The sequence below is a fragment of the Diabrotica virgifera genome, chromosome 4 (assembly GCF_917563875.1).
Source record: "Diabrotica virgifera virgifera chromosome 4, PGI_DIABVI_V3a".
Classification (NCBI taxonomy): domain Eukaryota; kingdom Metazoa; phylum Arthropoda; class Insecta; order Coleoptera; family Chrysomelidae; genus Diabrotica; species Diabrotica virgifera.
The window spans coordinates 178291378-178304503 of record NC_065446.1 but is presented as its reverse complement, the minus strand read 5'-3'; the positions used below and the strand labels follow the sequence as shown (position 1 = coordinate 178304503).

The 13126-nt window shown below is 34.4% G+C and overlaps 1 protein-coding gene across 5 annotated transcripts in view; it reads left to right on the top strand.

Moving 5' to 3' along the window:
• Positions 1 to 13126, top strand: part of LOC114333462 (uncharacterized) — a 230962-nt gene that overhangs the window by 94032 nt on the left and 123804 nt on the right. For all 5 annotated transcript variants that reach the window (XM_050648583.1, XM_050648585.1, XM_050648584.1 and 2 more), the window contains one exon: positions 10771 to 10896. In XM_050648583.1, coding sequence (XP_050504540.1) covers positions 10771 to 10896 — 126 coding nt within the window. The remainder of the gene's footprint in view (positions 1 to 10770; positions 10897 to 13126) is intronic.

The following is a 13126-nucleotide window of genomic DNA, read 5'->3' as shown; positions in this document are numbered from 1 at the left end:
AACTTTGGAACCGTTCATTTTAGAAGGGTCATGCATAGGGCCTTTTTTATTTCAAATTTAATGTAGAACAATTTTGTGTAGAGGGTTGTTCATGCTAAACCGCTTAGTTTTAGAAATATTGACGAAAAACGTAAAATACTACGAATTTGCAGATTTCTCCCCCCTCTCCCCCCCAAACCCGACGCTCAAAATGGTGTGACTTTTTTCTGAACATTATGTGGACCATATAGAACAATTTGGTGTTGGAGGATAACTTTCACTTTGGATGTCTGGGTTTGGGTCTAACTATACCATACTATAAGTGTTTTTATTTAAATATAAGTTTTAAAAATAACTAATAAAATCTTCTTGCAATTTTGATGTCTGTGTTATTTAATGTTCAGTATATTGAATGGATCAAAAATACGTTATCAAGTCATAGTCAAAGAGTTAAGGTTTTTGGAGTTAAGGGATTTGAGTCAATAATGGTCACCTTAGGCGTTCGTCGGGGAGGATACACATCACCTATTTTTCTTTCCAACATATTCCTTATTAATATGAGCTGTTTTTTGAGTAATCGGTGCTTAATGTTTATTGATCACTTGAAGTTGTGGATGGGTATTGATGATTTTAGAGATCAATTATCTTTACAAGCTGATCTTGATCGTTTATACAATTGGACTATAGTCTGTCCCACCTTGACTTTACAGTATAAGGAACATAGGCAATGCAGTTCTTATGAGAGTTTTTAGCGTGGTGATGCCGATTTTATCAAAAATAATTTGTAATCGGACATTAGAAAGATTAAATTAAAACTATTTTAGAAAGGCAATCGACAATTTTAGTATTTATATGCGTAATAACTATAGTATATCAAATAAACTTAAACTCATACGAATCCTAAAATTGTAGATCTCCTTTCTAAAACAGTTTTAATTTAATTTCTCTAATGTTCGATTACAAATTATTTTTGATAAAAACGGCATCACCGCCCTAAAAACTCTTATAAGGACTGCATTGCCTATGTTCCTTATACTGTCAAGTCAATGTACTATAGTAGGAATGGTCTTCGTTTAAATGTAAATAAATGTTGTTATATCAGGGCCGGAGTAACTCAGGCGGTTGGATGTCTGACTTCCATGCAGCTAGGCCGGGATTCGACTTCCAGCGCCGGTGAGAACAGCTAGACATTTTTAAAAATGTATATAGGCCCGAGGTCGACTCAGCCTGTATAAAATTAGCACCTTGGGTAAAACCAGGGGTAATAATAGGCCGTTGAAGCGTAGCAATGGCTCTGTTACCTTCCTTGTATACCGTAGACTCAGGGGAGGGCAATAGACGGCCCGCTGGCCGGATCCGGCCCGTTTGCTTACTTTATCCGGCCCGTTGAAAAATTCTTTTTCGTAAATTTCTTTGTCTAAATGCTTTAAAATTATAGCATTTGTGTCAAAAAAAATTTTGGGCAGTGCAGGGAAAAAACTCAACCAAAAAGATTGGCGGGTACACAGCGTACGTTCACGGTATAGTTTTCCGACCCGGGAGACATTTTGAAAATGTCATTTTGGCCCGCACTTAAAAGTATTTGTCCACCCCTGCGTAGACTCTAGATGTAGCAGAATTAGACTACCCTGCTATAATCCCAAAGCCGCATTAAAGGTATAAAACGGGACACTATTATTATTATTTTATCAGTTTTACCCGAAAGGTGGACAGGAGAAGTATTTTTTTATTAATGCAACTAGATTAGTTTATAGTTGCCTTGTAATATCCATTTTGGAATACTGTTGTGTAGTTTGGTCACCCTACGATCAATGTCATATTGATATATTAGAGGCTGTTCAACATAGGTTTTTGAGATAGTGAAACGTTTTATTTTTCTGCGTCTAGATTCTAACTCAATTTTATCCATTCATGTCTCTTATCAACACGTGCGTTGAGTATCATGTTTTCCATAAAACAGCCTTTCTCACTCTGAATGTGGGAACTTAAGAGCGTTTTGGCGAGCTTATTCCGATCGTAACCGAAACATCTTAATGATGTCTAGACTCTTAATTCATTTAAAAAAGTGGGTTTCTTTCTAAACTGTTTTACAAGCGTATCGACTGATACCGAGTCCCTTTTTGAATAATTTTCATTCCCACTATTTTTAATTACATAACATCTACCGGGTTTACTATAAACAGGCCAAAATCATTAGACTGAAAGCAGTAGACCGAACTCGTTAGACCGAAAAGCACTTTACCGAAACTTCACTAGACCGAACAGTAGGAGACCGAAAAGCATTAGGTACATAACACAGGGTGCTCAAACAGGATTGTAATCTGAGCAAGGGTAACATCAACCTACCTTCACCCTTTATTGGGACTTACGACTGGTAGCACAAAGAACTGGCGAGTTTAGAGATTGTTTTTTTTTGCTTTGTTTTTTGTTTATTTTTTTGTTTTTATTTGTTTTTGGTTTATTTTTTATTTATTATGTACAATACTAAAAATTAAATAGTAAAAATAGTTTAGAGGTTGTTTTTTGCTTTGTTTTTTGTTTTTGTTTTTATTTGTTTTTGGTTTATTTTTTTATTTATTATGTACAATACTAAAAATTAAAGTTATGTGCAATCCCCCTTAAGGAATTAAGTACAAATCACTCTACCCTTAATTTATTTCTACCTTCACTAATTTGTTTAATGGATGAAAATTATTTCATATCAGACTGTACAGAGTAACAATTTACACAGTCTATATATAAAATAATACAAAAAATACAATAAACAGAAAGACGGATATACAAAATCTTAGCATAATTTACTGCAATCTTTTTGAATTTATGTACCATCTCAGTCTAATACTGTTCGGTCTAGTGAGGTTTCGGTAAAGTGCTTTTCGGTCCAATAAGTTCGGTCTAATTGTCGGGTAACCATCTAACGAGCCTATAAATGGAGCACACGTCTTGAATAGGGCCGTTTTTAATGGGTCATCCGTAAGAGATGCATAGCGACGTCGAGTTAATGTTTGTAAAGGCTGTATGACACTATGCATTTTCTTGTATCGTTTCTGATATTAGAAAGTTATATACATTTTCTTGTATCGTTTCTTGTACGTACATTTGTGCCCTGTATGACACTATGCAAGTTCTTGTTCGAAAATTGTATGAAATTCGGCACGTGATTGGTCGAAATTTTGTTTGTCACCCTGTGTCACGTTACATTGGTATGGTTATGGTAGTACTGCGTCTACAGCTGATTTTAAGGATTTTATAAAAATTTATAAACTTTTAAAAACTTATAAATTTAACATTTTAATGTTAACCAGAATTTTTTGAGGTTGATTATTTGTGTTTTTATTTTGTTTTGATATTTTTGTAAAATATTTGCATTAGAATTATCTTCAGTTTGATCCAAATTAGGAACTATTGTATTTTCCTCTATTAAAAAATTATGCAACATGAAATCCAAAGATATAGTTTGAACTTTACTAGGAGCTAAAGATGTGGTTATTAGTAAAACAGTAGTCCATATATTAAGTATCAATAAAAGATTTATAAATAATACCTACAAAAACACAAATAAATTCATCAAGACATATGATCCCATTTTCATCCGCCATTATGACATTTAGATGTTTTACCAGCAGGTTTTATGTTTTTGTGCATAAATTGGCGCAGTTCTTGTACAAGAATCTGTGTCTGACACATATTCTTGTATCGTTTCTGATATCGTTTCTTGTATCTGTGTATGACACTATGCATTTTTTTGACATATTAGAAACGATACGAAAATGCATAGTGTCATACAGCCTTAAGGTCCGGTGCAGACGTTTGTAGTCAGTAAAGTACAGTAAAGCTTCAATTTACCGAAACCTTTTTATCCAAAACATTGTTTAACTGAAATGGATGACAGTTTCAATAATTTCGTCAATAAAAAGTAAATTTTTATCGCAAATCTGAAACAATTCGATGTTAACGTATGTGTTCTGTAAATATGAAGATTTTGAGTGTTTAAATAAATAAATGTTCTATTAAAATTATGATGTCAAATTTTATTTCTATTTTTTACAGATCAAGATCGTTTATGTTTCGTTAAAGGTCGTTTGTGTTGGCCAAAATTTAATGGCGCCCACCTTTTAGTTGTACATATTAGTATTCTCGTTTTCTTTGAGCCCAAATCCAAAACCGTTAGTTAATTTATTACACAGCCCAACAAAAAAAAATTGTCTTGCTGTCGAAAAAAAAAATCAACTGATTTTAGTTAATTCATCTGTGCTGATTCCAAAAATACAAACCTTTTCTTTGTATCAGCTCTAGTTTTCGAGATATAACATACTCATCAAATACTTAAATATTCTTACATTTCTGTATATTCCACCACTATAATTGCAATATGTTTATAAACAAACTTAACAAATTCTAAGACAAATGCGCAAATGGAGAAAAGGGCCTATCAAGCCTATTTTGGTGTTCATTTATGAGATCAAGACATTTGTCTTGAAAACTTGCGACAGTGGACGAAAGGACAACGAAAATGTTTAAATTTTGGTGTTATAATGATATGGAGGAACCAAAAAATCATTTTGACGATTTAGCAAAGACCATCCTAACCTGGATTCAGCAATAAGACCAATAATTCCACATCAGCTTGAGCAGATACCCATTCCAATATTTAGCAGTCTACCTACGTTACCAGAGGATATTCCGAGTTGCTTGCCTCTAGACTAAAACAAAGGAATGTTCTTCACCCAGACACCAAAATTACATACTACCATAATAGAGAAAAAGATCTTTTGCCTTTTTTTCTCAGCAAGATGATATGGTTTTTTATAACAATATCACTGGCGTCTTTTTATCGACAGTTCCCAACGAAGTTTAAAGTGGGTCGCTACATAATGGCAACAAATATGGAAGTATACCAATTGGGCATTAGAGTGGAAGAAATGCTCAACAACTTTAACAAGCACGGTTGTCATATGATAATTAAAATGTCTCTACAGCCATTTAGATCGTTTCTCAGAAAATCTTGGTGACCTTAGTGAAAACAAGGGGGACGCTTCCACCAAGATATCAAAACGATGGAAGAGAGGTAGGTATCGGGGGAGATGGGGCAATCATATGATGGCAGATTACTGCTTGAGTCTTCAAAGGGACCGTCCTATTAAAGCCTTTGCAAGAAAATCATATAAAAGGAAGTTTTTAGGTGACGCCGAATAACACATTTTTGCTGCGACGCTGGTAAGGTTAGATGGAAAGTTAAGTTTTTTTGGCAGATGTTTTTTTTTATGTAATTATGTTTATTTACAATCTACATCAATAAAAGAGTATTAAGTAAATTTGTTCCATGTTTTTGGACATGAATAAGAGACTTCCAATGATGTCTCATCTTATTCTATTTATGTTTAAGTTTTAAAATAGGTCCTGAGGCCAGGTTCGATCTAATATCCTTGTGACAGGGCCATTATGGAATAATTCCCTTACTAACTCATTGTCATGGTGAATGGTACGCTCGTTCTGTGATTCAGATGCTCGATGGATTTCTTCTCTGATGAAAAGTATATTTAAGTCTTCCACTATTGATCTTAGAACTTTAGACTGAAATCTTTGGATGATATTGAGTGATGTTGACTTTGCACAGCCCCAGAGGTGTAGTCCGTAGTACCAAATAGGTTTGAGTATTGTTTTGTACAGAAGAATTTTGTTTTGGATGTTGAGTTTTGATCTGCGTCCAAGGAGCCAATAAATTTGCCGAAATTTCAAGTCTAGTTGTCTTCTTTTCGTCTGTATATGTTTTTTCCAAGTAAGACGTTGGTCAAGATGGAGGCCAAGGTATTTAGCGTCTGTTACTGTTGGTATTCGTACATTTTCCATTCTTACAGGTGGGCATGTGTTGTGACGGTTTGTAAACGTTATTTGAGATGATTTTGTTTTATTTACTTTTGTTCGCCATTTTGTGTACCACTCACTGAGTATGTCCAGATGGTGTTGCAGGTCTTGTGAGGCTTGTATGTGATCTTCATTTACAGCGAGTATTGCTACGTCATCAGCAAAGGAATCGATCGTAGTATTATGAGACTCTGGTATATCGGCTGTGTAGAGTGAGAAAAGCAGCGGCCCGAGAACACTACCTTGCGGAACTCCGGAGTTAATAGGACAGATGCTGGATTGTTGGTCTTTGAATTTTACTGAGAAATATCTATTTGATAAGTAGGATTTGATTAGGAGGAAATAGTTACTAGATAGTGCTAATTTTACTTTGTAAAGCAGACCTCTGTGCCAAACTTTGTCAAACGCTTGTGAGATATCTAGGAATACAGCGTTGCAGTATTTCTTTTCTTCGAGAGTTTTTGATATTTCATTTACTATTCGATGGACTTGTTGTGTAGTAGAGTGGTTTTCCCGAAAACCAAACTGATGTTCTGGTAGTAATGTTAGGAATTCATGATCTGCGTATATTCTTTGTAGCAGCAATCTTTCAAAAACTTTGCTAACGATTGGGAGTAGGCTGATGGGTCGATAAGATGTTACTTCATTGGGCGCTTTGCCTGGCTTAAGGATCATTATGATTTCTGCAAATTTCCATATTTTTGGAAAGTATGATAAACTTAGCATGCGATTAAATATTACTGTTAGCATAATAATGGCCTTACGAGGAAGTTGTTTTAGTACTTGTGCCGAGATTAAGTCATAACCTGGAGCCTTTCGTGAGTTGAGTTTGGTTATTTCTTTCTTGACTTCTATAGGAGTAAAAACTTTTGATTGGAAGGGACATTTGACATGCTGCGCTAATTAGTTCTTCCACTTCTTCATCAGGGTCTGGTGGCTCGGTTTGAAATACACTCGTAAGATGTTCAGCAAAGACGTCCGCGTTTTCTTTGTTGGAACGAGCCCATTCACCATTTGGTTTATGGAGGGGAGGAATAGTTGTGTATGGTTTTTTGAGTGTCTTAGTCGCCTTCCATAGCGTCTGATCATTTGCTGTAAGGTTTGTAATGTAATGTTCGAAGGTTTCGTTGTTTGCAGCTTTGATGGCTACTCCAAGTTGTCTACGTAGTGTATTGTATATATGTTGATCTATGTTGTTTCTAGATCTTTGCCAGTTTCTTCTCGCACGACGTTTTTCAGCAATAAGTTGCCGAATGTGTAGGGGAACATTTGTTGTATGTGTCGGTCTGCGTTCATTTCGTGGTGTGGATTGCCATGCCGCTTCTTGCACAAGGGTGGTGAAATATTGAGCTGCTGTATCTATCTCGTGTGGAGATTTGATTCGCAAATTAAGATTAATGTTTTCTTCTAGGTAGTATTGAAAATCTTCCCAGTTGGTGTTTTTTGACGCTAGTCGAGGAGGAGGTGTGTTGTTTATGACTGTGGTACTCTTGTTCATGATAACTGGTGTATGATCAGATGAGAGGTCATAGCTGGATTCTATTAGACAGTTGTTTCTGGATTCTCCTTTGCTTATGTAAAAGTCTAGCACATCTGGAAGTTTTCTGGGGTCACTTGGCCAGTAAGTAGGGATTCCGTTGGTGTGGCAATCATAGTTGTTGTCGGTCATTTCTTTTAAAAGGTTACGACCTTTTGTTGTTATGAGTCTTGAGCCCCAATGTGTGTGTTTCGCATTCCAATCTCCCCCGGCTACAAATTTACTGCAGTAATTGAAAGAAGGTTTTGTATTCATCTGTGGAGATTGCATGACGAGGTGGGCTGTAGATTGCAGATATGTTAAAGTGTCATGGCGTTACATTCACTTGAACAATTGCTGCTTGAATTTTTTCTGTTGCATATTTTGGCAATTCATGATGTGATATACAGCTTCGTATGATTATGGCCGAGCCACCATGAGCTGTACCATCGGGGTGAGATGTACTGTATGTAGTATAAAGCGGAATATTGAACGTAGTTAGATCAGTAAAGTGGGTTTCTGAAACAAGCAGTACATCGATTTTGTTCTGGTTTAAGAAAGTGATTACTTCCTGCTTATGGTTTAGCAGGCCATTAGCGTTCCATGTGGCAATTCTAAGTATGTTTAACATTAACAATTCCTTTGGTTAATGACTTGTGTTTAGTAAGTTTATATCATACTATTTTGACTCATGAGTTGTGAGAACATGTTTTTGAACTCGTTAAGGAATGTTATTAGTTGTAGTTCTATGTTAGTTTTAGGTTCTTCGTCGTGGTTGATTTGATGTGCTGTCACATTTGCATAATATGTTCTATGATGATTTTGTAGAGTAGTTTTTAGCTGATTTGTTTCATTACTTACATGTAGGTTGTTAAATGTTGTTCATTGGGGCTGTTGGTTTCCTCTTTTTGGCATATTTCTGTTTTCTACTAGTTCCATGTAGACAACACAGCCCTTATAGTTAGTAGGGTGATCTTGTTTGCATAGTGCACACTTGGCCGGAGTGTTTCTAGGTTTTTTACAAGATTTTGTATCATGGCAGATATGTGTCATGATTTTTGTAAGTATCTTGTTGTACAATAAATATCTTACTTTTTATTCGTGTTTTGTTTATTTCATGGGTAGCATCACTACATGTATGTAGGTAGTGCTGCGTTAAATTACCCTATATGTTAGAAATGTGATCTGTTGTCGTATTTTCTGAAAGCGATCTGATGGAGCAAATCTGGTGGCATTTTTGGATTCAGCAGACCCAAATGACCTAGAAACAGTAAAAAAATTTCCGGCAGCAAACTGTGTGTTTACCAGTGTTATCTATCCATCTTTTCTCTATTGTTGTTCCAGTTGTCCTATTCATTTTCCATCTTTTATTGCAACATAAGCCCTACCCAAAGAACCACGCCCATATCTCTCCCGACTCTGAGCAACGTGGCCATCGTATCGCAATTGTACGCGTTTGGACCTTACCATCTTCGGTCATTCCTTGTTCCATCTAAGGATAATATCGTTCTAATTCTTTTTGTTTGACCTTTATGACTTCTTGTCCATCCGATCGTTATAATACTGTGTATTGAAAACTTTGTTGTAAATCATGATTATATTAATAATATCACAAGGAAAAAATTCCTGTAACTGACTGTATAGCATAAATCACAAAAAATAAAAACATTTTCTGTAAAAGGTTTATTTAAAATCCCTAAAAAGGGTTATATCACAACAGAACGTTCTCGGAATCTATTCCATCATCAGTGTTATCACCCAAAATAAGTATAACTTATATTGCTTTACTTAAAGAGTTATACTTATTTTGGGTGATAACACTGATGATGGAATATTGATTCCGAAAATGTCCTGTTGTGATTTAACATCAATTTGAGTCAACTTAAGAGGTTTCTTGAAAGGTGAAATATTTATTATGTAATGGTTTTGTCCATAATGGTTTTGTTAATAATGGTGTAATAGGAGAATTGCCAAGAGTAGAAATCGATGGAAGCAAATGGAAGAGGCCTATGTCCAGCAGTGGACGAACACAGGCTGAAGAAGAAGAAGAAGATGGTTTTGTCATGCATCCTTAGCAATCCAAGCAAATGCATCCTTAAGAATTATACTGCTAGATACCCTAACCATATACAAGTATACACGGATGCTTCAAAACAAACACATGGAGTAGGCTGTGCTTTTTATATACCAGCACTTAATGTTGAAAAAAAATTCAAACTTAATCCCATGACATCAATATTTTCCGCTGAAACTATAGCTATTATAAAAGCAAGCCAATACGCTGACAACCATGATATCAAAAAAATAAACATACTGTCTGACTCTTTATCAGTCCTAAAAAGTGTCTCTAGCCAACTAGATGCAAATTCTGTAAGCAGTAATCCCTTTATAGTAGACTTAAAAATACTAATATCTGAACTAACGGGCAGACAATTCAATATAATTTTTACTTGGATTAAAGCGCACATTGGTCTCCAAAATACCGAAAGAGTAGATGAGTTAGCAAAAGACGGTAGTCTAAATGGCGAGGAAATTTCAAATGATATTGGGCTACAAGAATGCATTTCGATAAGTAAATATAATTTAAAGAATAGCTGGAAATTAAGATGGAAACAATATTGCGTAAACCACCCGACACTTTTAAGTTACACACTTTTACATCCAGAGATCCCAACGCAGTACTGGCACAAAAATAAAGATTTGTCGAGGTATGATATAGTTACCATAAGCCGTTTAAAATTTGGACATGCCTGTTTCCCTTCTCACTTGTTCCAGATTGGTCTGATAGAGTCTGATTGATGTGAAATATGTAATATACCAAGTTTAACATACATAGAAATAAACTATACATTCAGCTGGTGCAAGAAAACCTTTTCCCCCTTACAATCTCATGAATTTACTGGCTCTAAATAAAATTTCAATCTTTAATATTCTTTTAGGTTTTCTCAAGTCTTGTAAATTAAAACTTTAGAGTAGGATTAGCTTTGAATAACCTTTGTTTTTCTCCTGGTTGTTATAATAGCCCTTGCCTCCGTGGTCTACCTTTTCTGTGGTTAATCACCCTGATCGATCCCTGGGTGTGAAAAGTGTTTTTCCTTTTCCCATCCTTGCTCGTTTTGGTTTCGTCATAATCTCGCTGCTTGTTAGGATTAGATAGTTTTTAGTTTAGTATTTGGTGCTGGCTAAATGGGCATAGCTCCAAAAAAATGGTTTTGTCTAATTGTGACATTTGCATTGGATAATTGTATGTACGTGTTTTACTTAAATGCCTGTTAATGTTGTTAGGTTTACTGTTTTATGTTTAGTTGTACATTCATAAGCTTATTATTTCTGTCTAGATTTATGATTTATGGAACCTAACTTTTTCTTTACTGTTGTTCATATTACACACATGATATTATACGTTTCAGATCTCAGCCTAGAGACACAGAGAGACGATATGATCAGAGAGATCAGAAGAGAGATAGCGGATTTAGGGGCAAGAGAGATTCCGATAGATCGGAATCTGGGAGAAGGTTTGAGAATGGGAACAACAGGTCAGTATGCAACGTTTGAATTATTTTGGAAACTACTATACCCTGTTTTTAAACCAGGAGGAGTAAACTCACACTCACTGAGACAGATTCACACCCAATAATGTCGCTAGAAATATCACCAAATACAGCTTCTTTTTTGGTTGATCATGTCGGCATTCGACGGTAATTCATAAATATTATATTATACTAATACGTCGCTAAAGAGTTCTTAAAACAACTATTTTTTATATAAAAGCAGAATAAAAATTAAAGGAATAACTCAAAACACGAAAACTCGCCGATATAACTTAATTTACCAATGAAATCCCAATAGTGTCAAAATTTCATAAATTTCAATACCTACTGTCAAGATTTCGTAACAGTGCAGTAAACTTGCATGAGGTTGGACCAATTTCAAACAAGCATTACGGCGCGGTAAATTTGAATTACTCCTCCTAATTTAAAAACAGGGTTTAAGAGTTACTTATTTTATAGGGATTGAAGCGTGGCACGCAATGTGTTACGACTCATAACATAATATATTATCATAATAAAAATAATTGTTATTTCGCATGAAAAATGATCTAGGACATCTGCGGACGTCAGCCGTTTCGACGTCGGAATTAATTGGTAACGTTATAGGTTACTTCTGTCACTTCAATAATTAAAATTTTTTTCTACAACCGTGTTAAAAAATGCAATTTTTAGCACTCCATAGGAGCGTTAAAAATCCTACTTTAAGGCACTAGTGCTTTAAAAATTTTAAGGCACTGCAGCTAAAAGTGAATTGTCAAATTGTGAAACGTCAAAATATTTATATTATTTCATTTATTAACATTAATATTAATAGTACAACTTCCGCAATTTGAAAAAGGTGGTTTAAAAGATTTTTTTTAAATTTAATTTAAACTGTATTATTGCATTTTTAACACGTTTGTAGAAAGAACAAGTTTATGTAACGGTATAATATTTTCGCTAAGAATTTTTAGACATTCCCCTCGAGTGTAGACAACCAGTTCTACCTTTTACGGGTCATAGGTTTTATGGTTTCAGCAATTAACAAAAATATTGTATTTTATAAATTTATAAGGTTTGTAGAAAAAATGTATGATATACGTGTTAAAAAGTACATTTTTAAGGCACTCATGTGAATTGCAGAATTCGCTTCGCTCTTAAAATTGTACTTTTAACACTTATATCATAAATAATTATTATAAATCAATATATAAAAATTATTTTATAAAAATATTAATTTATATTTGTTGAATAATTTTTGTAGGTTGGATATAAACATATAATATTATGTAATACTGTATTTACGAATAAAATATTTTTTATAGTGGTACTATTTTTTGTTTATTTAAACAACGCTGTAGAGTGAGTAAATCGAGTTTTCTAAAGAGCGTGTATTTTAAAGTGACCATTAGTAACCTTAGAAACGTAAAGTTTAGAGTCAACTTTGTAATTATTGAATGACAGAAGTAACCTATAACGTTAGTTAATTAATTACGACGCCGAAACGGCTGACGTCCACTTAGTTCAACGCCCAGATGTTCCATCCTCATCAAATATACCAAAATCCCAATCAAAAGCTAGGTTGATAGAATTTCAAAGTTTTAAAGCGGTAGGTATACGTTAAAAAATATATTTTCTTGGCTTCCCATAGATTAATTTTCTTCATTTTTTTTTATCCGAAGTGTAAGTAACTATATGTAACATCTCTATATACCATTATAATTTGTCGTTCAATATCAAGGTTTGCTGATTTGTGGATGTTATCAGCATGTTTTTTGTCCTTGACGCTGCCGCATCATTAAATGCAATTTTAGATCATCGATGCACTTCTGTTTCCTTTTTTCAGTCGAAAGTACAGATATTTTTATTCCGTCACTTTTCATTAATAGAAATGATAAGCTATAATAGCTATTTGTATAACAAGGGAGGAAAGTGCTACTTTTCCTCCCGACAATGAAGTTTACTGCCCGACGCGTAGCGGAGGGCAGTCATCATTCAAGGGAGGAAAAGGCACTTTACTCCCATGTTATACATATGGTTTTTCCACCTTCCTCAAATTAATAACAAGTCATTTTTCATTTTTACTTAATTTATTTATGTAACTAACCAACAAAATTTATTAAAACTAAAACTAACAAGTAGGTACAATATAACTGTCAACTGTCAAATATAAGTCAAATTATTTATGTAAACATTGTTAAATCAAAATAAAAATTTACTGTTTTTTACCGTTCTG